Raw genomic sequence first — 24,564 nt, forward strand, 5'->3', positions numbered from 1 at the left:
GTATGTACCGAGTAGTATGGTACGACTCAGAGGAGAAATAGGTGCTGTAGCATTCTTAATTCCAGGGTCTGCGCTGCCTACCTGTCTGGGATGGCTATTCCCGGGTCTTGTTTGGTCGTAGAAGCGGATGGGAGTGGTAGGATGGATGGATATGGATATAGAGATGGACGGAGTCAGGGGTGACCCCCTCCTGGAATCCATGACCTGGTATTCTGGGTCCTTTTTTTTCTCTGTGTGGTCGTGATTCTCTCTAACCTTGTATAGGTAGTTACATATATACACATATAGATGGCCAGGCCAGCACTCACGCACGTACGCACATCATGAGTCTTCCCTCTAACCAACGCCAAGAACAACGCAGGAGCCCGACAGTCAGTCCATAAAAATCTATGCCATCCCGCCACAAACCCTCCAAATAGAATATTAGACCACCGCGTGTTCCCATTACTGCATTATTTGGCCCCACAGCGAAAACCACCCAGGGGTTACAGGTCAGGACCACCGCCGTCCTCGAAGATCATATGGTGCTGCTCCTTGTCCGTGTCGTCGGACGACCCCGCAGAATTCGCTTCGCCCTCGGCGGCGGCAGCTTTCTTGGACTCGTCCAGCTCGTCCTCGGTCGGGTGCGAAAAGTCCGTCTCGCACTTGACGTTCTTGGGCGGCGTGGCCTGCCACCGGATCTTGCTGTTTCGGAGAGCCCGGACGTCGACGTCCTGCTCGACCCGCTGCACAATCTCCGTGGCGAAGCCGTACCTCTTCTTGGTCTGCCGCGACTCGTCGTCGTTGTACCCGACGTTGACGCTCGGCACCACCGCGATCCGTCCGTACCCATACTTCCAGAAATCCTTGCACAGCAGCAGAGGTTCGCCCATGTGGCATTCGTCGGGACGCGAGGCGCGGAATGTGATGTTCTCCCGCAGCAGGGGCTTGGCTGTGAAGACTGCGCCGCCGTTCCAACATGAATAGACCTGGGAGGAGCCATGATTGTTAGTAAATGTCGCCGATACACACAAACTGTCATGACGCGCCGAGAAGTGTTAGCTCAGACTACTCACCTGGAAAGGCAATCTGGCTTCGAATCGTGTCTTCGTTCTGGGATCGTGGCGGAACATTGTATTGTTGGGGTCCGCACTGCCATCTCGGGGCGTGTTGACAAACATGTCACCTGTCATACCACGAGACGCCCCTACGTCGTTAAAGGTCTCTCCCTGGTTGGCCCAGTCCATGCCACAGACCATGTCAGCATTTTGATAGACCTTCAGAACCGTTAGCATCTTCGACCGAACTCACGACCATCCACCAAAGACAACTCGCCTTTTGATAGATGAGTTCTAGAATGTCATCCGTGCAGATGGCCACATCGTTCAGAAACACAACCGTTGTGTCAGGATCGTAAAGCTCCGGCTGCCGCACCAGTGGGTCAAGTGCTAGATTTCTCAGAGCAGCCCATTCAGTGATATAGTCGCTGCCCTCTTTGTACGGGTCAATGTCGCTTGTGCTGAAGTAATACGATACGTTCAGCGTCCCCATTTCCTCCCGGATTCTTTCCAAAATCTCCAACGTGCCATCGTTGGAAGGGCGAGCAACAATGGACAAGGCACAGTCCTGTGGCCGGAGTATGCGGATCGTCTCGACGACCGACGCCAGCAAGCGCGGCAAGATGGGAGCGCATTGCTGGAGATCGAGTGCGAAGAACCATCTTCTGGGTGGCGTATCCCATCTCGTCGCGAGACTGCGGCGGCGGCGCAAGATCTTATATCGTTCTTTGATCGGCAGCGGACACCGTAGGCGTGGAAACCGACCGTCACCAGGATCCGTAATGGCTTTCATATACGGCTCAATGACCTTCAGTCTGTCGTCGTTCAGCCCCGAAACTCCAGGCGGGTCCCATGGTTCCGAGTAGAAGTTGAAGAGTCCGTGTGTTGGACTGGTATCGTGGCTTTCAACGACATCGCCCAGTTCGACACCAGAAGAAGCGTGAATGCTGCCGTTGTGCCTGGCGGCTCGATAAACCAAGTCTCCCACCACGCCGGTTTTTGGGTGGGAGGAAGTAAAAGGTCCGCTGAAGCTGGAAATAAGGATAACGCAGAGTAACAAAATAGCCAGGTATGTCTTGTCAATCCCTCGCAGAAACATGGCGAACGGAAGGGCCATTATCGACTCTTTGAGGCTGAATTGTGGTGACGGGCAGGAGGGCGGGCGGCCCAGAAGGCGGTATACAATTTGAGCCTAAGATGTCTACTTTGAGGGCCTCTCACGCCGTCTCTGCGCGAGATCAGGTCGGCAAGATGGATCCTTCAAGGCGAGCTGCAGGCGAGGCTACCGCCACCGACTTTTGTTCGTAGGCTGCCGTGTCACGGCGTTGGCAGACGATCTGGAGTGTACATCGGGACTTGTCATACCAGCAGTCTCCAAGTAACAGGCCGTTGCAGGCCGTTTCTAGGGTATTGCAAAAGTTGCTGCAGGAGCCCCTTTTGCTAGTCAAGCTCTTTGTCTTGAATAGTACTAGGCGTCCCACAGTCGCCGTTCTGGTTGATATTGGAGCAGCCGGCGCTAATGAAGCGAGCGGGGGTCGCAAGTTTGCTATGCTGAACCCGATTGAATCCAGACTCGTCTTTTTCGTCCAGTCTGGGCACAAAGCCACCACCCTACATACAGTGTAGTAGTATCTCTTGGTACCAAGCATCCTCGAACCTAATGCTGACTGGGTGCGGGCGCAGGCATGAGTCTTGCTTGACGTAGCCAGCCCAGGATGCGGAGGACGCGCCAAGGTTATCAACAAGGTCGTGACTTCAAATCTCCGAACAACAAGCGTTAGGGAACAGACATGCAGGGCGTCTTGATAAAGGGAAAGCGGCGAACCCAATAGCGTCGGTCATCCACATCGTCGCCCCTCGCTCGAAGAGGGGTTGGGGATATACCGTCATCAGGTGCCCTGAACCGATGAATTTGATGTCCATACGCCTCACGAGTCACGATTCTTGACACCTCATGTTGATGTGCTGAACAAATGGCCCAGCAATGGCAACGAGTGTCGACCGACAATAGAGACTTGCAGCACGCACCCCGGGGAGGAAGATGGCGGACTAAAGCACGTGCCAGGTTGTTGCCATTTATGGTTAATATGATCTGACGTAGTAGAATTTCCGGCGGATCACTAACAATGAAGTGCAAACTGTAAACTTTTTTGAAATCCTCTCTGCTTCGATTTGTTCACCGGTAGTTTCCTCTCAACCCCAGTTTGAAGAGGTATACTCGTCCACCCAGACGGTGAGGTCAAAATGGGTCTAGCTGAGCCGAGAAAGTATGTCATGTTCACCTTCCACAAAATCGTCAGATACCATCGTTCTGCGACGACAAGATAGCAAAACCGCCTTGATTTCAATTCTAACCTTTATGAACAGGAGGCAGAAACTGTCCCATGATCCCCGGAACCTAGCATGGTCTTCCCAGTCCTCTGAGACCTCCTATGGCCACCGCCTTATGACCCAGCAAGGGTGGTCACAAGGGCAGGCACTCGGCAAACGCACCACCACCTCCCGATTTGGTGTTCCTAGCGACGCAGAACGCCTCGCCTCCGCACATGTGGGAGTGCTCTTCAAAGATGACAACCTAGGTCTGGGTGCAAGGAGGAAAGGCGGGAAGGAAGCCGTTGAGAACCAGAAGGTTGGGCTGGATGCATTCCAGGGCCTCTTAGGTCGATTGAATGGCAAGAGTGAGGAGGTGCTGAAACAAGAGGAGAAGAAGGTGGCAGACAGAAAGTTAGCAATGTATGCCCGAGGGAGATGGGGTGGCATGATCTTTGTCAAGGGTGGAGTTTTGGTCGGAACTCTTGACAAGAAGGAGCAATTCGAAAACACAGAGTCTGCCACTTTGGTCGAGAACGATCAACCCCCGCCTCAATTATCATCGCGAGACCAAGAAGAAGCTAAAAGAAAAGAGCGCGAAGAGCGACGGAAACTAAAGGAAGAAAAGAGACAGCGGAAGGAGGCGAGGCGGATACGGCGCGAAGAGAAGGCTCGGAGAAGAGCTGCAAAGAAAGCCAAAGACGATGCTCAAGGGCTCACGGTCCATAAGTCTCCTTTGACTCAGCCCCCAGATGAACCTGTGTCGTCTGCCGTATCAGATAACGAATCTGAGGCAGGCCAAAGGTCAGGCAAGCGCGATGAGCGACGAAAGCACAAATCTTCAAAGGATATTGCGGACGCTACGGAGAAGAAGTCGCCCGTGTCGAGTTTGAAGGCGGTATCCAACAAACCGAGCGTCACCGTCATGCAAACTGGCCGACATCTGCTTAGAGGGCGGAACATCCAGGCCAAGAAGATGGTATTGGCCGATATGAAGGGCCTGGACGAGATTTTCATGAGATGATCTTGTCAACTGCTGTGAGCGTTTGAGCAATGGTATCGATATCCTGCAGTAGATCTAGAGACAATCCATGCTAGACTATATCGACCGAGATGGCGTATGACTTTGACAACCACGTCCAGAGAGAATCATCGTGCATTTCACCCAACCAACACGACCTGTAGAGACCACGACCAGTCAGACCAAACCTGAATGACATGTGTCTGCCTCCTCAACTTCCTCAAGGCCAACCTCAACCTCTTCCCTACGGCATCTCCTGGTGGTGGCGGTAGTGAGTATGTCCGCCACCCTGGATCAGGAGCGTCCAATTACCCGAGGCAGACGATCGCGACGCAACTAATATCCATAGACGAACAACCAGAGGAGATATGAAGGGCCGATCAGGACGATCAGGTCATCGACCAGCCCGGTGACGTGATGACAACGCGGGTCGTTGTACAATTTATCACGTCGTGTCCTGGACTTGGTGGAGAGAAATCCACCCGTGTTTTCCATGCATATCTATGCCATGGCATTTTGCTTTCTGCGACGCCCCCTTAGCAATTCACCAGGGTTGCCGTTGCCACTATTGTTGATGGCAAAATTCAGTCACCTCGTATCTGGCCACATGTCAAACATTGGCATTTTTACTCCATGCAAAAAAATGCTCAAAACAGTTTTGCACTTTGTGTCGGAGATCCATTGAAGAATCATGCGAGGGTTAATTGAGCCCCTCGAGGGATGCTTAAATTTGGTCAAATCCACTCCGTTGGACGCGGAAGTGGATGGGGGTTCGGTCAGGGGTCTAGTCTTTGTCTAAATCCCTCTGGAGATTTTGGACCCCTGGTGGGCGAACCCTGTTCGATTTCTCTTTGCGGGTTACGCACCATCCTGTTTGTGAATCTCCCATGTGCTCATGATGGTCGCTGCTAAGGGAGAAAGCCAGCGAAGAGAGTTTAGGCATACGAGACTGTTGAAGGAAAGAGGCTTGGAGCAAACAACGGTCGACACAGACAAGAATGTCCTACTACATAACTACTTTGGCAGTTTCGAGGCGTTCAATAATGTATGCAGTCACAGATCTCGGCGCTTTGGAACCAGCTGAGGTGGATGGGTGGCCATCACTTTTGTCACCAGGTGAACTAGAAAAATCTACGCGCTGCCAATCGGCAACCACCTGAAACACCGGCGGACATGCGACTAAAGGGAAGAGCCGCACATGCCTCTACCGGTACTGGGTATTCCTGCTTATTGGGTGAGAAGACCCATGATTTAAGCGTCTGGAAAAATATTGCGCTTCATCAAGTACAGAGTATTGTATCTGTACTGGTACTCGTATGTACGGTACCAACGGTGGCCGGTTTCATAATGTGGATCTCTGGCGGCGATTCATACCAGTACATCCGAGTGGATGAGGACCATCAGGCCAGGTTTGTACTTGTACGTACAAGCTCAACTCTTATCTTTTTGTTCCCACCAGTACTTCGCTAAACCCTGCAGCGGTGTTTACCCCTAGCCTCAAAATTCCAGCCCAGCCAGCCACGGCGAGGGTAAGTTACTCGTGTTGCCAAACGGCCCTGGGGCCTGAGGCGAGATTCTGCGGTGTCGGTCAGGAGGAGCCCGATGATGCCGAAGAGAGCCCAGACCTGGAGTGTTGTCTCATCCTCAACCCATGCCCTACTACTCGTTACTTGCCCTCCCAAGAAACAGTCCAGGGACGTTGATTGGCGACCAGGAACTGCACTCCTGAGAAATCCATCTGCAGCCCTATTGACTAACGTACGCCTTTGGCTTGCTTGGGCTATTCTTACGGCACAAGAGCCTTCTGCTTTGGGAGAACAATCACAATCATCCCAGGGATTCAGGGACAGAGTTGTGTCTGACTGCGGCATTACGCCATGATCAACCTCTGTGTTGCCTCCAGAGCACCCAGCGATAAGGTCACTCACTTAGAGCATGGATGAGACGACGATCAGTCAGTCAATCAAACAGATTTTCTTCTGCACCAGGTGTCTGATGCAGCCAAGTTCCAGACCATGCTGTACCTGCAGAAGCGTCCCCTGACGAAGGACCCACATTATTGGATCCGACATCCGAAAGAGGTTAGATCTGTTCCGTTTTACTCCGAGTACATTGTCACCCCAGCCGCGAAAAAGAAAGAGAACGCACACCGCATCAACCCAACTGGGGACCTGTCCAGAAATGGGGTACGAGTAGATATCTGAGCAAGATTACAGATTACGGCTGGCATGGGTCTGAGTTTGGAAAGGTCTGTTGCCTTTCTGGATGGAGACAAGGTGAGCAAAACGGCTCCAAGAGGACGATATTGGATCATGTCTTGGCCCCTTAACGCGCTTGCCTTAGTCCAAAAGATCTTTTGTTTTGTGTGAAAAGCAAAAACACGTCTTGGGTTGCTGGAACGTCTTCAGGCCCCTCCTCCTTGTCTCTCATGTTGTTACCATTGGGTAAAGTTCCGAGCTGCTTTCGGAAACCGTGGCGCCTTGCCCACTTTTTGGACTTCGCTAGACTAACGGGAGTCTTTTTGCCTTTTCCTCCCCCCTGATATTCGATCAGATCCAAATGGGGGGGACCGCTGGGTCCTGGCGCTTCGGAACTCATTCACACCAGCACCACAGGTCCCACCTAGCCGTCCCAAGTCCAGTCCCTTGTCGAACTCCTTTGCTGGTGGTCGCCGTGTCTGGGAGAAAAGTGAATAATGGGGAGGGGGGGATGGTGTTTACGAGTAGTACCACACACCACACCTCCAAGGCAAAAAAAAGAGCCCCCACGTTCAAACATCCTTTCTACTCACACTCACACCACACTCATACTCGTGTACATATACATGGCTCAAGCTTCAAGTCTTCCAGTGACCGATCGTCGTCGTCTTGTCTGCGCCGCGCACACGTGAGTGTGAGTGACGTTGCCCCCCAACGTCCGTCTGGCCGGCCACCAAACCCCCCAACCATGTTTGCGATGCTGACGGGCACGGTACGCAAAAGGCCGTCGTCCAGCATCCTTTTGCTTCTTTTGTTGCCGTTGCTCACGCTCGTCTATTTCCGCTATGTCGTCGTCGAACAACACAAGACCGAGCGCCTCGTCACCGACCTGCACACCTACGTGGCCGAGTACCCCCTCGATGTCGCGCTGCCGGACTTCGCCTCGGTTGCCAACCAAGTGGCGGCTCTGTCGCAGCTCGCGGGGCTCTACATGCGGGAACAGACGCTCGATCGCAGCCGTCTGAAGGATTCCCTGGTCCATCTCTTCCCTTGGTGGAACGAGGACAAATTGGCCTATGTGCCGTGGAAACACTCGTCCAGCAAACAGGCGAAACCCTGGTCCAAGGACAAGAAGAAGCCGGAGCTGAAGACGGGGATCGTCGTCTGCGTTGGCGACGGCAACGTCGAAGACGCCCTCTTCCTGATCACCAACCTGAAAAAGGTGCTCAAGAACGAACTGCCCATCGAGATCGCCTACGCCGGCGACTCAGACCTGTCGCCGCACACGCGGACATTCCTCCGCGCGACCAGCAAGGACATACAATTCCTCGACCTCACCAAGATCTTTGACAACTCGCTCATCGGGCTCAAAGGGTGGGCGACCAAACCGTTCGCCCTGATCGCCAGTAAATTCCCACGGACGATCCTCGTCGACGCCGACGCCGTGTTCTTCTCGAACCCGGAGCGGGCGTGGACCGACTACGAGGGCCTGCAGGAGACGGGGACGCTGTTCTTCCACGACCGTGCCGTGACGATGGACCACAGCGAGAACCGGCGGCGGTTCGTGGCGGAGCAGCTCGTGCGCGCGGGGCGGCAGCCGTCGCAGCGGCTCAACAGCAGCTCGCTCTTCTACAAGGGGTACATTGGCGAGGAGGCCGACTCGGCCGTCGTCTACTTTGACAAGTCGCGGCCGGAGCTGTACGTGACGGCGCTGTTCGCGGCGTGGATGAACGTGCAGGACGTCCGCGACGCCATCACCTGGGACACCTTCTGGGGGGACAAGGAGTCGTACTGGCTGGCGGCGGAGCTGACGGGGGTGCCCTACGCCTTTGAGCCGTGGTACGCGGCCCGCTTCTCCGAGGCCCTGAGCACGTCCGAGGCCGTCGTGTTCAAGACGCCGCGCATCTGCTCGCCGCACATGGTGCACTCGGACGCCGACGATGACGAGCCCTTTTGGACAAACATGGGCATCTGGCAGAACAAGGAGGACAAGTCGCTCGGCTTCGCCAACTGGACCCACTGGTACCTGGGCGACCCGATCGACCAGACCATCCGCACCACCGCCGCCGCGAACCTGACCCAGGTGCCTCTCGAGCTGGACCTCGATCCCGATCTCGAGGGTGACGGTGACGGCGACGGCGACCGGAACCGTGTCTCCAACGCCACCCTCGCCCAACCCGCCAACGAGACCCAAGTCCTCGCCACCCAAGCCTCCTGGAACTGGCGCGATTGGACCGAAGACGCCCGCGGCTGTCCCCAGCACGACGAATCGCGCTGGCGGCCCCTGAGCCGCGAGTTCCTCGAGCGCCTGCAGTCCATCGTCACCGAGGCCGAGCACATCCGCTACGCCTGGACGAGAAAGAAGATAGAGATGAATAATTGACCTTCTCTTGATTGGATGATTGAGCCTTTTTTTTTGTTGGCTTCAGAAAATATGAGCGTGTTAGATTTGGGTTTCATGTTTGGGTTGGATTGAGTCTAGGCCTGGGATAGGGCTTTCAGACACGGGATCTTTGGTCTTTGATCTTTCGGGTTTTTACCATGTCATGTTGGAGCCTCTTTCGAAGGGTGTTTGGGTGTTTGGGTGTTGAGGTGTTGAGGAGTTTCCTTGAGAAATAATCTCCATATAGAGACAGATTGTGTATGTATGTGGCCTGCACTCGGGTATATAGAAGAGGACAGACGGGATGTCGGGTGAAATTTCTCATGTCGTTCGTCGGACATGATGAAAATATTCTAGTCTTCTGTGTTCCCTCCTCTTCTCCTTCGGATCTTTTGGGTTCGATCTCGCAATCACCTATTCCGTGTCGTTGTTGCAGGAACAGAAGTTGCCTCGTTTGTCAACAGCTTCTAAGTAGGACTCCTTTCATTTTCACAGGTGTGATTCTGTCCTTCTATGCCTCTTGAATTCATAGTAACTGGTTTACTGCTCCCACAAATATTCAGGGGAGGAAAAGACATGAGACACAGACAGTAAAGCAAATAGCTCAGACAGACCATCTTGGCCGTCTTCACGACTGGGCTTCGATCTGCCCTTTCCTATCCAGCTAGGTATCTATCTGTCGTACTTGTGTACCTTCATACATACATATTTCGTAGGTACATGAGCTGGAACCCCTTCAGAAGGGATATAATCAAAATTCATCCTCCCTCCCCTGTCGGCTTCTTCACGCGCCAGTCTTCTAGATATAATATATGTCATGATGGATATCAGCCCCGTAAACCAGGAAAAGCCCGCCATCTAGATTTGATTCCTGTCATTAGAAAATCGCTGCCTGCCTTCATCATGGGGGGAAAAATAAGTAAAAAATAAACATGACATTATTCTTGAGCCCTCGACACTGCCCTCCTCGGGCGCGTGAGCCATGATGCCCGAGGGACACTCTTATTTCTTGGTTGTAGCCCCTTTGGGCATTGGAGAACCACCGAAATGAAAGGTGGAAAATGTGGGGAAAAGATTATTGTTGTCGAAAACCCCCGTGGTTTCCGGCCCGTGGTGTTTCTCTCTATACACACAAATACCGGGACAGTCGCATATGACTTGTCCGGGAGAGTGTGTGTTTTCGTGTATGTTGGCGTGTGTGTGGTCGTTTCTCCATGTATTCAGTCGGTGGGATTTGCGAGTCAATATTGCCGTCTGTCATTCCTTCTGAGGGGCATTGACCAAACTTTCAAGGGCCAGCAAAGAACACGATATTCTGTCAATTTCTCGTGTCCCCTCATATGACTGCTCCGGCCTTCCAGTCCCATTTGCCGTTTTCGTACGAGAGCTCTTCCTTGGACAATCCCTTGAAGGGAGCGGCGATGATCTCCGAGTAGTACGAGGCCACCTCCATGGTACAGTCGAGGACGTCTTTGCTGACGGCCGTGTACCGTAGATCCCACTCGGTCTTGTTCCGGGTGGACATGTCGGCGAGGAAGACGCCGTCTAAATGGGCGACGTGGGGCAGCTGGCTGACGAACTTGGAGAGACTCGCCAGCTGCATGATCTGGACGGTCGAATCGGCCACCGAGAGGGTCAGTGTCAGGACGTCGTGCTTGGGCCGACGATCCCACCTGGCGATACTGTTGGCGATGACGATCTTGCCCTCGCCGCACGGATCACCAATAGCCTCGGGCGTCATGGCCGCCGTGCCAAAGTCGATGGGCCCGGACATGAAGCTGAGGTAGAAGTGGTCGCCGTGCGCCGTCATGATCATCAGCTCGGGCCGGTACATGGCCAAGTCGTCGGTGCACCCGATGTTGATGTGAGACCTGGGGAAGCCGACCCACGCGTGGAGGTTGGAGCGTGTTTCCAGCTGCAGCGGCACCATGTTTGTCCCGCCCGTCATGCGCCCGTTCGCATTGAGGCCCGATCCTTTCAGCGCATCGGGAACTTTCTGCTCGTAGACAAAATGGCACCAGCCGTTGAGGGTGTGGCATTTGAGTACCCTCAGCGGGTTGAAGTCGTAGATGAAATGGATATAGTGGCTGGGCCACTTGTAGTGTCCTGGCGAGATGGGCTCGTGCTCGTTGATGAAGAAGGGCGCCCAGTTCTTTTCCGCGTGCGCCCTCTCGGTCTGGCCCGTGATGGTCAGGACGGTGGTGTCGTTGGAAAAGGGCCGGAAGATGTACATGGCGCGGTCTCCGGTTTTGAGGTCATAGAGCATGTTGAAGGTTACAATGGGCTCAGCATCATCCACCCCCTCCTCGAGAATCACACGGGGGTCTTCAGGGCCAAAATACCGGTCACCCTGCTTGAAGGGGGCCGGGATGTTGAAGACGGTGGGGAATCTGATCTCTTCACTCTGCCACTGGATGGTGTAGTTCTTCAACTCGTTCCAGTTTTCGTCGTGGAGTTGGCCCGCCAGAAAACTAATGACAGGCTTGTGTCGGAGCCCGTTGTCGTAGAAGATGACTCTGGTGACGGTCAAGAAGACCTGGAACTTCTCGATCCACACACTCGACCCAGATAACCTCGCCCAGGTTTTGGCCACCAGATGGCGGAATGTCAAGCCCTTCTCTTGCTGGGAATAGTCGATCATTGGGTGGCCGGCCAGCGATCGTGCAATGTGCTCCAAGTCATCTTCGAGGTACAAGCTCGTGTGCACCTGTAGTTCTCCTTCATGTCTGAGGTCTTCGCATGTGCGACTTGCGAGGTCTCCGGTGTTGACGAAGCCGGTTATGGGGATCGACTGAAAGCCGTTCTGATCAAGGTAGGTCTGCTGTCGGAGCGCATGAGGCAATCGAGTCTGTAGCGTAAGAGTTAGCCAGAGAACATGGGCCACCTTGTTGGTTGTATGCCGCATACCTGGAGGGGTTTTACGTCGAGTGCCCCCAGGAAGAAGCGTAGACACAGTATCCCGCACAAGACTGCAATGATTCTGACTTTGCGACTTGTCCACGGGATCTTCCCAGGCATCGCATACTGCTGCAGGGTTTCGAGCTTCATCTTGACCGAAGAGGTGGTGGATTGCATATCGAGAAAGTGACAGTCGACCAGGTCCGTGACTTCGACCTCATATTCGCAGCATGGTAAGTATGGGGAAGAACTAAGAGGAGTAGTCGTCCAATGTCAAATATTCAATATTCAGGACATGGTGGGATAAACACAAAGGCAAATAATGCCACTCGAGGCGCCTTTTTCCCCCCTGAGGTGAGTTTGACAGCGTGACAGCCCACCGCCGCGAAGAGCCAGTTACGGGGGAGGTAGTGAGATCCGCCAGCGGATCTGTTGAGATATGGACGACGCGATAAGGCCCGAGCTACTACGACGACTACAGAGGACAAACAGTCGTGCATGTCATCCGTGGAGACATGGAGCCAGCCATTCTTGGGTCTTGAGCGTCAAACTGACCAGAGTCCCTTGCAAGACATTCTTTTGGGGGGGGATTAGGGGCTTTTGCTAGGCGAGCTGGAGGGTGTGGGCGTTTGCAATTTCGGATCGAAGAAGCGGGTCTCTTGTATCATGGAAGGTACGGAGTCAAGGGAAGAACAGGTGGTGTATGTACCAGTACGAATACATGTATTGAGTATTTTTCAGGGGCTTTCTAACTGGGCAGGTTTACCGGGTATGAAATCTTCCATCAGCCACTAAATTATGGCGACATGGCAACCGCCACCAAAAGTCTAGAGTTCAAACAGGCTTAAATCGTTTCTTCTGTTCTGGACTTGAACTGGCCCCCAGTGTCAGGAATTACTCTTTACTGGTACGAGTCGACAGCCAAGATGTGTTGAAATAAGGACATGGCTATCCTACTGGTGAAAGTGAGTATCTCGTATATTATTATTAGAAACTCCAGGTGGCATTAGGATTGAGAACGCTTCATGACATCAGTTTCGGACTGTCAGTCTGTCACATGCATCGATCGTGCCTTCCAAAGTGGGTTCATGCCCGTCGAGGCCGTGTATCAAATCCCACAAACGATTGGCAGTCACATTCTCTCTCCAGACACACCAGGTAGGCAGGGCCAGTCCCCATCCGCGGCGCTCCGTCCGGGTACCTGACGATCATGCCAGAATGGTCATGGCACAGAGAGATACGGCGTCAGCATTGAGCAATAGTTACGGAAGCCGTGGCCAATCCTTGCAACTTTTGATAGTCAGTCGTCAGTCATCAGTCATCAATCATGGACACGATGGATTGGAAAGAGGAGGGGACTTGAAACTCCACCTCTCTTGCTCATCATGATCATTCTCGATTCCTCCTCCGGCCAAGAAAGGTCCGAGCACCAAGCAAGCAGTTCAGGGGCATGTGGGACGCCATCCTTCCCCCACGCTATACTAGTTTTACTCTTACTTACCCAATACTCGCTGACGACTTCAGAAGTACTCGTATGGTCTCGAGACGCTCCTCGCCGATATCATGACTGAAGGTGGCGGCGAGAGCTTTTCAAATGCTCGATCCATGCACAACGAACGCTCAAATTTTGCAGTCCTCAGAAATGTTGGTAAGATCAGGCTTGTTGTATCTCGTATAGGGCCGGTCGAGTACTAACCTCTGTCCGGTTTATGTAGCTCAATCGTTTACCACGGCGGTGCACAGACTTCTGCTATGGCTGACCCCGAGCTTTGCCTCGAGGTCCAAATCCGTAAAGGCATCAACCTCGACTCCGGCCGACAAGATTTCTGCCCTGGATGGCCTTCGAGGAATCGCCTGTCTCATTGTCTTGCACGAGCATTGGACCTGTGCCGTCGATGATCCTTGGCGACCATATGCTATGCCCAAACTCGCGACTGGCTTCATGTGGATGCCTTTTGTCATGCTCTCGTGGGCTGGAGAGGCCATGGTGAACCTGTTCTTCGTCATCTCGGGCTATGTCCTCTCCTACAAACCCCTGGGCCTGTTGTACTCGTCTGGCCCTCAAATGATGTACGAATGCATTGCCTCGTCGGTCTTCCGCCGAGCATTCCGCCTCATGCTTCCCACCATGGCGGCCGTGGTCATGATTGCGACTCTGACCCAGCTGCGAGCCTTCGAACCTGCCAGGTACGTCTTCAACGACATCAACACCGCGCAAATGGAGGCGTTTGACGCAAGGAACAACGTCACTCAAATGATCGAGGATGGTCTCTTCGCGGACAATCCACGGCCACGTCTAATGCGCGAAGACCCTCCACCCTTGTCCGAGACCTTTGCGGCACAGGTTTCAGATGTGGTGACTGAATTCTACATGCTCGCCAAAGGCTCGGTGCCCGGGGAGCCTAGCCAGCATGATTACTTTGTCTACGACGCACATATCTGGACCATTCCCGTTGAGCTGAAGTCGAGTTTGGCGATTTTCATCCTCATGATGGGAACCTCGATGCTCACCAGCGGATGGCGGCTCTTCTTTCACAGCGTTCTCGCAGGGTTTTGTGCCGTGCAGGAATATCGTAGCATCTGTCTGTTTGTTGGGGGCATGATTATCGCTGAGCTTGATCTGATGCGGAAGCATCTTGGACGTCCAGGCCAGTCGCAAAGACAGGGCCCCATCCTCGGACATCAGTCGCTGTCAGCATCGTCAGCGCCGTCGCCTTACAAGATCTTCGGATGGCTTCAGCATCAGGATGTGGCATCGGCTGCTTGGGGTCTTTGCTTCGTCTTCGGCCTGTATATTCTCTCCATTCCGCTCCTCGAGCCCGTCACAATCCCACCATATGTGCATCTGGCTCGTCTGCTCCCGGCATACATCGCCGACAAGAACAGGCTTATCCGTCTATTTGGCGCGGTCGTCACGACATGGGCGTGCGTCAATTCTGACATTGCCTCGCCCATCTTCCTCAACAAAGTCGCCCAGTATCTGGGCCGGATATCCTTTGCCCTGTACCTCACGCACGGCATGCTCATCCGCTCGCTGGGGTACGTGGTCATCGGCAGACTGCGGTCTCTCACGGGCGCGTACGTCCGCGAGGACACGTCGCTTGCCCAGTTTGTGTTTATCTGGTTGTTTGGCTACCTCATGATGCTGCCGTTTTTCCTCTGCGTTGCCGACGTGTTCTGGCGATCTGTCGATGTGCCCTCGGTCAAACTGGCCCGGGATATTGAACGGCGGCTGAGGAGGCAACAGCATCGCCAGCAGCAACACCAGCAGGACTGGTGGCCGCGGAACAAGGTGCCTTGATGGTTGGTAGTTGTCATCATCGTCGCTGGGAGACGAAGCAAAAGTGCTGTTAGAGTCGCGGTATTATGGTATTTGTAACCTACCGACCCTTTTTTATCCTTACTCGGGTATGAGAGTGAGAATCATTAGAACATGGCGTATGGCTCCCGAACATGAGATCCAGTGTGGGCACTGGACGAGTGATATAGGAGTACATGAAATGGGATCCTTGTAAACGATGAGATGAGACAACCGTCTTTGTTTGAGGTGGATTTCTGATCGTGATAATTGGCCCTCTGTCTGTGTCCATCTGTATCCGTGCGCCTATCCTGTCGTGTCTAGGGGTCCATACCATATCGAGGAATGCTCCTAAGTTATTGCCAAACACGTTCTCCGTGCCACATATGTACCTATCTACATAATTACCGACCTACCGACCCCGATACGTAGGTACAGTATATACCTACATGTGTATCCCGGGCCGCGGTATCTACTGACTCTAGCCTGTAGACGCCTGTCAGGTATCTGCATGTACCTTGGTGGTCGGTCTTTGCGTCTTTGCGTCTGTGTCTCTGATGTTGTGTGTACTCGTACTCGGTACATGGTACGTGGTATGTGCTACGATTATGTGCTACGGGTAAGTGCGTATTCACGCTCAAGTTCATGCCCAAGTGCAATGATACAACTAACCACCTAGGTAGGTGGGTGTGGAGAGTATATAGGTATGTAGGTATGAAGGTACGTGACATGCTAAATGAATGACTGGCTGACTGACTGACTGATTATATCTACAGTATGTCCTATGTGCTCGGAACCTAGGTATGTATGTACTGGTGCTTCTTGTGTCCAGAACACACCATCACCCCCGCCACCACCACCACCGTCACGACGACGTGCACATACAATATATACCTCGTCCATTTCTTTATTCGAGACATCCCTCCCGCATTGAAGATTCCCTCCGTGTGACGGCGGCGGCAGTGGTGGTGGTGGTAATAGTGCAACAGTGAATTTGTGGTGTTGAGGCTGAGGAAGTTAATTTTATTTGTTATTTTATGATTTTATAATTTTCCCAACAACTCGACACTCAGACTCAGCATTCGACACTCGATACTCGACGGTCGACACTTGATATTTGATACCCGGCATTTGAACATGATAGTTGATACTCGATACTCAATACTCGACGCTTGGAGCTCACTCTTTGATCTTGAATATTAATGATTGATTGGCAATATCCATCCATGCCCGTGACACAGCTAGCTGCACAACTGCACACCACACTTATAACGAGCGCCTCTTCTCATCAACCACCTCAACGCCTTGTCATGATGATACTCCATATCCTCCTACCCGGTAACCATACCCTGAAAGCCCAATACCCAACCAGTTGCCGATCACACAAAAAAACTTTTGGTCCCCGGCTTTGCTTTGGGGAATATACACACGCACGCACATGCATGAGGACAACCCATTCATCACTCGAGCCCGTACCGTCGTATCCATAGAAACCCCCCTCCGCACACGCGCCCAGGATGGAAACATGTACAGCATGCACAATACCCCGCCCACTGAGCCATGTCGGCGCCGTGTACCATGGTCCAACAGAAAAACGAGGTTTCCAATATTTTCAGCATCGGTTACTTCATTTCATGTCGTGTCACTTCGCCTCGTTTCGCTTCGTGTTCGATACTGTTAGCCTGTCCGGATCCGAATATCTTGCGTTCTTTCGTTGGAGAGTTTCCAGAAAAGGCACCAGACTTGAGGACCGAAAACAAACCCACACAATCAAGTCGAAAAGCATCCAATCAAACCCCCAAGCCGAACGATCGAACAATCATGTCAACAAATCCCAATCGATGCAGGCTGACAAGCTTGTCAATACGTGATGATCACGCTCTCCCAGTTCACTTTTTCTTGGTCTTGGGCACCTCCTCCGGCAAGTACCTCGAGGAGGCGTCATTCCCGAACAAACGCATGTCGCCTTTGCCGCCCATTTGCATAAACTCCTCTTCCTGCCTGTTCGCCGCAGGGTGTTCCTCCCTTTTGTCCACCTCCTGCTTGTTCTCGACACCTCCCTCGTCGCCGTTTTCATTCTTTCCCTTGTTGTCCTTGGGTGGGCTCATCCGTACATTTTTCCCGCTAGGGTTCTTGTCCCATATCTTCACATGCGCTGGCGAACCAGGAATTTCGGTCGGCACACCTTGGATCTGTTGCCCTCCATTGAGATCAACTACTTTGCTCACTTTGACGTCGTTGATGTTGGCTAGCAAAGTGCGTTCCCGTTGGATTTTCCGTTTGGAAAAGTCAAATGCACTCATTTGCCCGGTGAGGCCATCAAGCGAATCGGCAGGGTTGATGTAGCCCAGATTCCTTGTCCAAGGATGTTCCAGGCACTGATCGATGGTAATTCGCTTCTCCACATCGACCGTGAGCATGCGGTCAATGAGGTCGAGGGCAGGGTCGCCGATCGAGTCCCAATACGGTGATGGATAGTCAAACCGCCCCATTTTGATCTGTTGAGCTAGGGTGTATGGATTCTCTCGAGAGTAGAGCTCGTCGGAAAAGGGTGGAAATCCGCATAGGCAGATATACAAGACCACACCAAGTGACCAAACATCCACCGCTTTAGTATACTTTCGATGGCGGGTATTCTCCAATATTTCAGGGGCAACATCTGTCCACTATTAGCCACAGCAGTTCAAGAAGATCAGGCCAGCACTTACAACTCGGTGTACCACATAATGTAGTGGTGAAGGACTCCTCGCCAATGATCTTAGCCAGGCCGAAATCTGCCAACTTGACCGACAAATTCTTGTCCGTCAGTAAAATATTCTCTGGTTTGATGTCGCGATGCACAATATTCCGTTCATGTAGATACTTAGTCCCCTGGAACAACTGGATGAAGATTTTCCTGGTCTCGGCCTCGGTCAACTTCTGTTTCGTCACAATCAAGTTGAACAGCTCGCCTTCGGGCGCAAGCTCCAGGATCAGGTAAACTCCGTCAGGTTCATCAAACGTCTCTTTCAAGCAAAGGACATTGGGATGGCTGACGCTCATCAGAACAGCGATTTCTTGTTCTAAACCTTCCGTCTGTGAGCGTTGGGACTCCCCCATGCGACGCTCGAACTTCTTGACAGCGAATTTGAAGCCTGTTGATCTTTCCACACAGAGGTAGACAGTGGCAAAATGACCTTTCCCCAGCTGTTGTAGAATTCGGTAACGCGAATTGAACGCACTCGAGTCTCGACTTCTGGGGTAGCGAAAGACGAATCGAGCCTCATCTAAGATGGTGATTTCGTCCCCGTCCTCCAGCTGTCTTCGCTTGTTCCGACCCAAGAATGCCTCGTTGACAAATGTACCATTGCTGGACAAGTCTTCGAGAATAGCGACCGCATCGCCATTCCGTGTTTCGTTGAAGAGCAGGCAATGGCGATTCGACACGGTTGGAATGTCAAGGATCATGTCACATTCTGGGTGTCTCCCGATCAGATATCCACTCGCCGGGAACCCTTTGTCCGTTTTCTCGTTCTCATATTCTGCCTCAGCCTCTATTAATTCCTTTTTCCCTCGCCTTCTACTCTTAACAGTAGACCTCGACACCTCGAGTGGCTTCGAGGGAGCAGGACAAAAAGCTCGTCGCTTCATCTGCAGTCTGTGTCCATTTTCGGTCATCGGAAACAGGTAACCCCATGTTCCATCCTCATCATTCAAGTCAGGCTCGATATCTCGCGGAGGATAGACGAACTGGGATAGAGACTGAGTGTCTTGAGGAGGTGAGGATTGTGGAAGAAGTGGTGGCGACGCTGCAGGCGTGACATGACGGATCTGACTCGGTCGGCCTTCCGGAGGAGTAGCAGTGTGTTCCTTGAATGTTTCGGTGGCAGTAGACTCCTGGTACGTCAGAGGAGAAGGCAGATATTGGTTCTTGAGAGGTGTGTGCTGGGGATCTTGTTGAGACTGCGAAGAGAGCCGTTGGGATCTCCGCGGTTTCTTGATCTCCTGGTCTTCACCGGTGCTATGCTGTTTGACAGTCAGATGCGACGGCGACAGAAGACCACGTTATATCCTCACCCGATTCCGCTTCAGACTGCTCTTCTCTTTCTTGGGACCCATAACACCCCCACACAAACTCCGCTGGAGATCAGCCCACGGTCAACGTTGAGAAGGAGATCCCGTTCGTTATGAGAGAGAAGTGGAGGCTTTGTGGCTGGTGGAGGATGGTAGAGTTGGTCTGAGAGCGGCTATATATTGGCAGACATTAAGAGGAAAAAAAGTTGCAATTGACTGTAGATACAAAGTATCGGTACGGGTCACTGACAAACCATCGAGACGTTGCTTGAGGCTGAGTCGAGTTGCAATTGGGCTAGTAGCTGAATCACGTGATGTGAGGCTGGGGATTGGTACATTTTGTCCATGTTTGCCTGATCTGCCTGCGCCTCATCTTCATCCCTGCCCCTTCGAACAATCCTACCCAACCAACGTCGACGTGCTGCACCTGCACTAACATCGGCCGAGACATCAGCATATTGAGACTCCAGCACAGCAGCAAACCCATGCCAATGGACTTGTATTGAGTCATCGGCATTTGCCCTTGCCGCACCACCACTTCAATATCATGAATCAGCATCGAAGTTTGTCTTTCGAAGACGCTCCAGCGTTGAGCTCCCCATCCTGCTTTGCCGGCGACCTGATCCCCCTACTTTTGCACGTTGCATTCGTGGGGCATTGATACTCGAAGGATAGACTGCAGAAAGTCGCCGAAGCTGCAGGCCTCCCAAGTGCTCGCTCTGAGAGATGTCGTCACTTTAAACCCCTCAACATCCTCTGTTTGCTCGAAATAGCTGGCGAACCACCCAGATTCTGCTCTTCTGTGTTGTCTCTAGCTCCATATTCCCTCAAAACTGTCCCCAAAGGTCCTCATCGGTGCCCAAAGGAACCCTCCTCCCACCGCTCGGCAGAGCATATTAGGGAATTTTCAAGGACTGCTTTCGCGGGCTTCGCTCCTACCTGTAGTCTCTCAAATTGTCGCCCTTCTTCCCTCAGCTCCTGTGGTTTTTTCCTAGAGTGCTCGGAAGTCCAGCCTCGAAATACTCACCGCAGACAGCGACTGCCCGTGAAGCTCGTATAAATCTGTCTTGATTGAGACTTTCAGCGTCTGTTGCTAGTCGTCAACAAGTCACTGGCCTTGCCTTTCTGTTTCTCACCTTCACCATCTTCTGTTTGTCCAAGCACCCACTAACCTCACTTCGATGTCTCAGCAGCGCTAAGCATGGCCGGGCGACTATCGTCCCTACTTCACCCTTGCCAGCCTGGCCTGCGCTATGGGTAGGAACAACACCCACTCCCTGGCGGACTTGTCCGGACTGTATAGCATTGTGATTCTCCTTGGAGAGTGATCATCTTGTCCCAGACTAGCGTTGAGATGGAGTGTCTGTGCTTGGCTCCTGCTCGGACCTCAGACCGTGGAATGGTGTAGACGTCCGATTTGAGATTGATGGCAGCAACAAAACATCAATCGAGTCACCCAGTTTGGTATCTGCTCGCATGGAAGATCCGAAATCACATCCCGAAGAGACATGACTTGAGTGGAGAGAGCCTAGAGAAGCAAAGAATCTGGATACGTCCGAGCACACTGAGAAATGAAAAAGAGATTCGAGACATGCCGTGCATCGAGCCGATGGGTATAGCGGAGACTGGAAAATAAGCGCAGCGGGATGCAATGTTGACCTCGTCTTGCCAAACTGGGTCCCAATTCAGTGCCTCTTCTCAAGCCCTTCTGTGCCACTTTTCACGGCATCTGAGAAGCTGGGATCCTGTCTTGGTTTGACTGCGGAGCCCACGTATTGGGATTCTTCGGCACACTGCGCTGTTATGGGACTTGGGGCTCCTTGAATTGCAATAATCACTCACCGTTGAGCTATTGTCAGTTCTTCAGCTGTCAGGCTCCCCATGTTGTTTCCTTCGATAAGATCATCGACAAAGTCAACGATTGGTTTGAACCAGAGCCGGAGACCTACACGAAGATTGCGAGCAAACTCGGAAACTCGTCGATCTCACGGCGACGACAACGATGCAGATTGCCTTTGGTCATCAAGATTTGATCCGCAGCTTCCTCGAACCACTTGGTGTCCTGATTTGCGTCTGCGCCTCCTCGTGGAAGACCAACCGTGTTTGCTCAAGGCAGTCGAAAAAGCTGGTGGGACTGTACCATGTTTGATGAACTGAGACATAACTTCAAGCTGCAAGGATCTTCACGAGAATGCAGGTGGTTGGACTCTAGTTGTTACAGGTCAGGGGCAGGTGATTAGAGGGGCAGATGGCAGATTTGTTCACGAAAAAAACAGGGTCTTGACGTGAAATGTTGGAGCCGCTGGCGTGATCTTCCAGTCTTGGTCGTATCTTGGTCGTTGGGCTCCATGTGGAACAGGTATGAAGTGAATTCTGATAATGATAACAATCAACATGGTCGCGTGCTCTCGGACTGACCATCGGTACTTGGACATGTGAGAGGCTGAACCTACAGTCTATTTCACCGCATGACTGAGTAAAGTTTTCCCAGCCGAGGCTGTTAAGTTTGGCTGCTCAAACTATCGTCGCCAACCGTTCGTGCCGCGCAATGGATGCAGCGATCTTCGAGAGCAATCTAGACAAGCCAAATGGTGTGTTCGTCGCAAGAGTTTTGGACTGCTTGTTAAAAAAGGGAATGGCTGAAGAAAAGCAAAGGGACTAGGCTTAGATGGGCACACGGCAGGAAGTGCGGCAAGATCGAGGCGACCAAACTTTGCGCAAGAGCACAAGACAAGATCTCTGAGCCTGTGCTGAGCCAACCAGCCTCGCCAGACCATGACCATTTGCGACACCCGGAAGGAATAGATAGATACCAGAGCAGTCTCTACACGTTTTCCCTTCCCCAAAGTCACGAGACGTTGAAGACATGAGGACAAAGCCCCGAGGATGAATGTCGGTGATTATGTCGTTGTCGCTCAGAAATTCTCCCTTTGTTACACAGCATATGTGTCTACGTTTTGGGTGGCGCGGCAGGTCCGCAAACAACGGAACGGCCCGCCAAGATCGAAAAGGCAGTTCTTCGTACCGGAGGGAATGGCGTGGTGGCTTGTGATGACCTGCGCCGATCCGTGTAGATCCCGCCTCCTCGAGGGCAAGCCGTGCCAAGAGAGAGTTCAGCCTGTGCTGCGTTGCTTCTGCACGCTTGGGTGGTGATTCCCGTGGCTGGAACCCTAACATGACTTGGACGGTCCCTTCCAAGACCTTGTTTTGGGAAGCTCATCACGCGAGCAATTGACTCTGGACGACTCAAGCTCCAACCCAAGGCGTGGCTCCCAATAGTGAGATCGACTCTTGCCGGTGATCCTTTACCCTTCTAGGAGAGTCGACCCAGAGCGAGGCGTTCTCGGGACCAAAGAGAAAAGGTTAACGATAGTGATCTGATCTGCTTCGTGTGGCAGGGATCCTTAGCCTTGACACCTCTCCATCTCCAAGGGCGCGCGACTGACTACTGAAGACGAGTGCAGCCTTGCTGAGATGGCTGGGGAGTCTTGATGTCTCTTGCGCGTAAGCCGCATTCAGCGATCAAGTGTCTGTGCCTATGGTCACGGCGCACTTGTCACCCCTTCATATGCGCGGATGACACCATTGGTCCTGATGAAACAAAAAGAAATACGAGGAGGAAAACATTTCCGCGCGATGGCGGCCACGAGTTTGACCCAAAAACCCCATTCTAGATAAGTCCCTGCGAAATCATTCGACAGGGCGACATGGAGACCAGCACAGGATGATTGGACCTGTTCCCACAAAGACTCAAATCAGCCCTTGGGTGGGAAGTGGTGAGCCGCATCCAAACTCTATTCGAAATCAAACCTGGGGTTCTCGGTATACAGGTGCCCCTCTCCCCAATAGCGGCCGTGGGCCCAGCCTTCTCAAGTGGCCCCACAATTATATGAAATTGCCTTACCGGATCGGGCATTGCGATCACGTTTGATATTCCCTCACTGAGCCCGCGTTTGATTTGCGGTCGCGTGAGTTCCGCGTACGATCTTCCTTCTCAATGGTTCGACTTCTTTTGTTGTGGCCCTCCAGCCCCTCGGCGACGGCTCGGCGAGTCACAGAGTGAGATGAGCTCTTGGACCTTTGCTCTCGGTTCCCCATCTGGGCCACATACTCGGGTCGCGATAGGCAATTTGAACTAGTGAGCCCTCTTGGAAATTGCGCCTTGTATGCTGCCCGCTCATGGCTGGCACAGACTACTTAACCACAGCCCAACCTCCTTCTAAACCAAAAAAAAAGTATTCGACTTTGTGTGTGTGTGTGTGTGCACAACGACATTCCTTTATTGTTGGCTGGGGGTTTTTGCGGGATACTTAATCATCCTTAAGAACAGTCGTTCGTTACACTCGTTAACATCGTTTTTTTATTTTCCTTTCCCCCAACAACGCAACGCTCTTTTGTTTTTGTTTCCCACTCCTCCCTGCCTCCTGTCTCGACCCCTCCGACAATCGCTCAAAGGGTCCTTTGTTTACTTGAGTCAGACCTGAGTACTCTCGACATTGGGACAGTATCACATCAAACAGAGAGAGACTTGACCGTGAAAAAAGAATCATGGTCCTCTTCAGCCTGAACGCTGGCCTCGCGGTCAGCCTTCTGGGCGCTCTGTCGTCGTACCCGTCCGGGGCGATCTCAGCAGCTGTCCCTCAAGGGGAAAGCTCGCCGTTCGAGTCCGACAGTGCCAACAACACCTGGTACCATCTGCAGTCCTTCGGAGTTAACCAAAAATACCACAAGAGCACGCCCAGCTTCGTTTCGTTCACCGGCAACGACGGCTATCTCACCGAGTCAAAGGCCGACGCCGCCCGGTTCTGGATATGGGGAGGACAGCTCGGGGTAGACGACAAGTTCGTGCATCTGGACTTCAGCAACGGGTATGCGGTGGTCAAGCTCGACGAACGTCCCAGCGAGGAGGACTACGGCTTCTTCCACGGTGAGGACGGCTGGCTTCACGTCCAGGGCGGAGGCATCTCTTACGGCGAGGGCAGCCAAGCGGTCTTTTGCCAGAGTGACGATGGATCCATCTTCCTGCAGGGTCATGGAAAGCCCCCCTTTGCTTGTCAAGACATTGGTTTGGCACCAAGGCAGCGTGAGTACCTCCATAACCACTTGGCCATCCCTTTTGCTCGAAACGGGAGATGTTCCTAACGTCCAGATATAGGAGCTGGTCCCGCACCCAGATCACTACCACCGCGTCCAGGCAAATCTGGTGCTAAGCCTTCGCCTTCTCCAATCCCAACAGCAACCTCGACCGTTGTCCCTCGAAGTGTACCTGAATGGTGGAAACGTCAAGTAGGTGGTGGCCGCGGAGGTGGCGGCGGTGGTCGCGGCGGCGGTGGTGGTGGTCGTGGTGGTGGCGGTGGTGGCCGTGG

The 24,564-nt window shown here is 52.9% G+C and overlaps 6 protein-coding genes across 6 annotated transcripts; 3 read left to right on the forward strand and 3 right to left on the reverse strand.

Moving 5' to 3' along the window:
• Window positions 1-485: 485 nt before the first annotated feature.
• Window positions 486-2,154, reverse strand: AYO20_08844 (hypothetical protein; the record flags this gene model as incomplete). The annotated part of the gene is made up of 3 exons (XM_022647119.1): window positions 486-968; window positions 1,056-1,256; window positions 1,291-2,154. The coding sequence occupies 3 exons, from the start codon at window positions 2,152-2,154 to the stop codon at window positions 486-488; spliced, it is 1,548 nt and encodes a 515-aa protein (XP_022496944.1).
• A 1,127-nt stretch (window positions 2,155-3,281) lies between these two features.
• Window positions 3,282-4,371, forward strand: AYO20_08845 (hypothetical protein; the record flags this gene model as incomplete). The annotated part of the gene is made up of 2 exons (XM_022647120.1): window positions 3,282-3,304; window positions 3,405-4,371. The coding sequence occupies 2 exons, from the start codon at window positions 3,282-3,284 to the stop codon at window positions 4,369-4,371; spliced, it is 990 nt and encodes a 329-aa protein (XP_022496945.1).
• Window positions 4,372-7,314: 2,943 nt separating this feature from the next.
• On the forward strand, window positions 7,315-8,949 carry AYO20_08846 (hypothetical protein; the record flags this gene model as incomplete). The annotated part of the gene is made up of 1 exon (XM_022647121.1): window positions 7,315-8,949. The coding sequence occupies one exon, from the start codon at window positions 7,315-7,317 to the stop codon at window positions 8,947-8,949; it is 1,635 nt and encodes a 544-aa protein (XP_022496946.1).
• Window positions 8,950-10,285: 1,336 nt separating this feature from the next.
• AYO20_08847 (hypothetical protein) lies at window positions 10,286-11,997 on the reverse strand (the record flags this gene model as incomplete). The annotated part of the gene is made up of 2 exons (XM_022647122.1): window positions 10,286-11,797; window positions 11,857-11,997. The coding sequence occupies 2 exons, from the start codon at window positions 11,995-11,997 to the stop codon at window positions 10,286-10,288; spliced, it is 1,653 nt and encodes a 550-aa protein (XP_022496947.1).
• Window positions 11,998-13,410: 1,413 nt separating this feature from the next.
• Window positions 13,411-15,148, forward strand: AYO20_08848 (hypothetical protein; the record flags this gene model as incomplete). Its single annotated transcript, XM_022647123.1, has 2 exons — window positions 13,411-13,495; window positions 13,563-15,148. The coding sequence occupies 2 exons, from the start codon at window positions 13,411-13,413 to the stop codon at window positions 15,146-15,148; spliced, it is 1,671 nt and encodes a 556-aa protein (XP_022496948.1).
• Window positions 15,149-17,034: 1,886 nt separating this feature from the next.
• Window positions 17,035-19,243, reverse strand: AYO20_08849 (hypothetical protein; the record flags this gene model as incomplete). Its single annotated transcript, XM_022647124.1, has 3 exons — window positions 17,035-17,804; window positions 17,854-19,150; window positions 19,202-19,243. 3 exons carry the CDS (start codon window positions 19,241-19,243, stop codon window positions 17,035-17,037), a joined length of 2,109 nt encoding a protein of 702 aa, XP_022496949.1.
• Between the last annotated feature and the right edge of the window lie 5,321 nt (window positions 19,244-24,564).

This window comes from Fonsecaea nubica (genome assembly GCF_001646965.1).
Source record: "Fonsecaea nubica strain CBS 269.64 chromosome Unknown Scaff74, whole genome shotgun sequence".
Classification (NCBI taxonomy): domain Eukaryota; kingdom Fungi; phylum Ascomycota; class Eurotiomycetes; order Chaetothyriales; family Herpotrichiellaceae; genus Fonsecaea; species Fonsecaea nubica.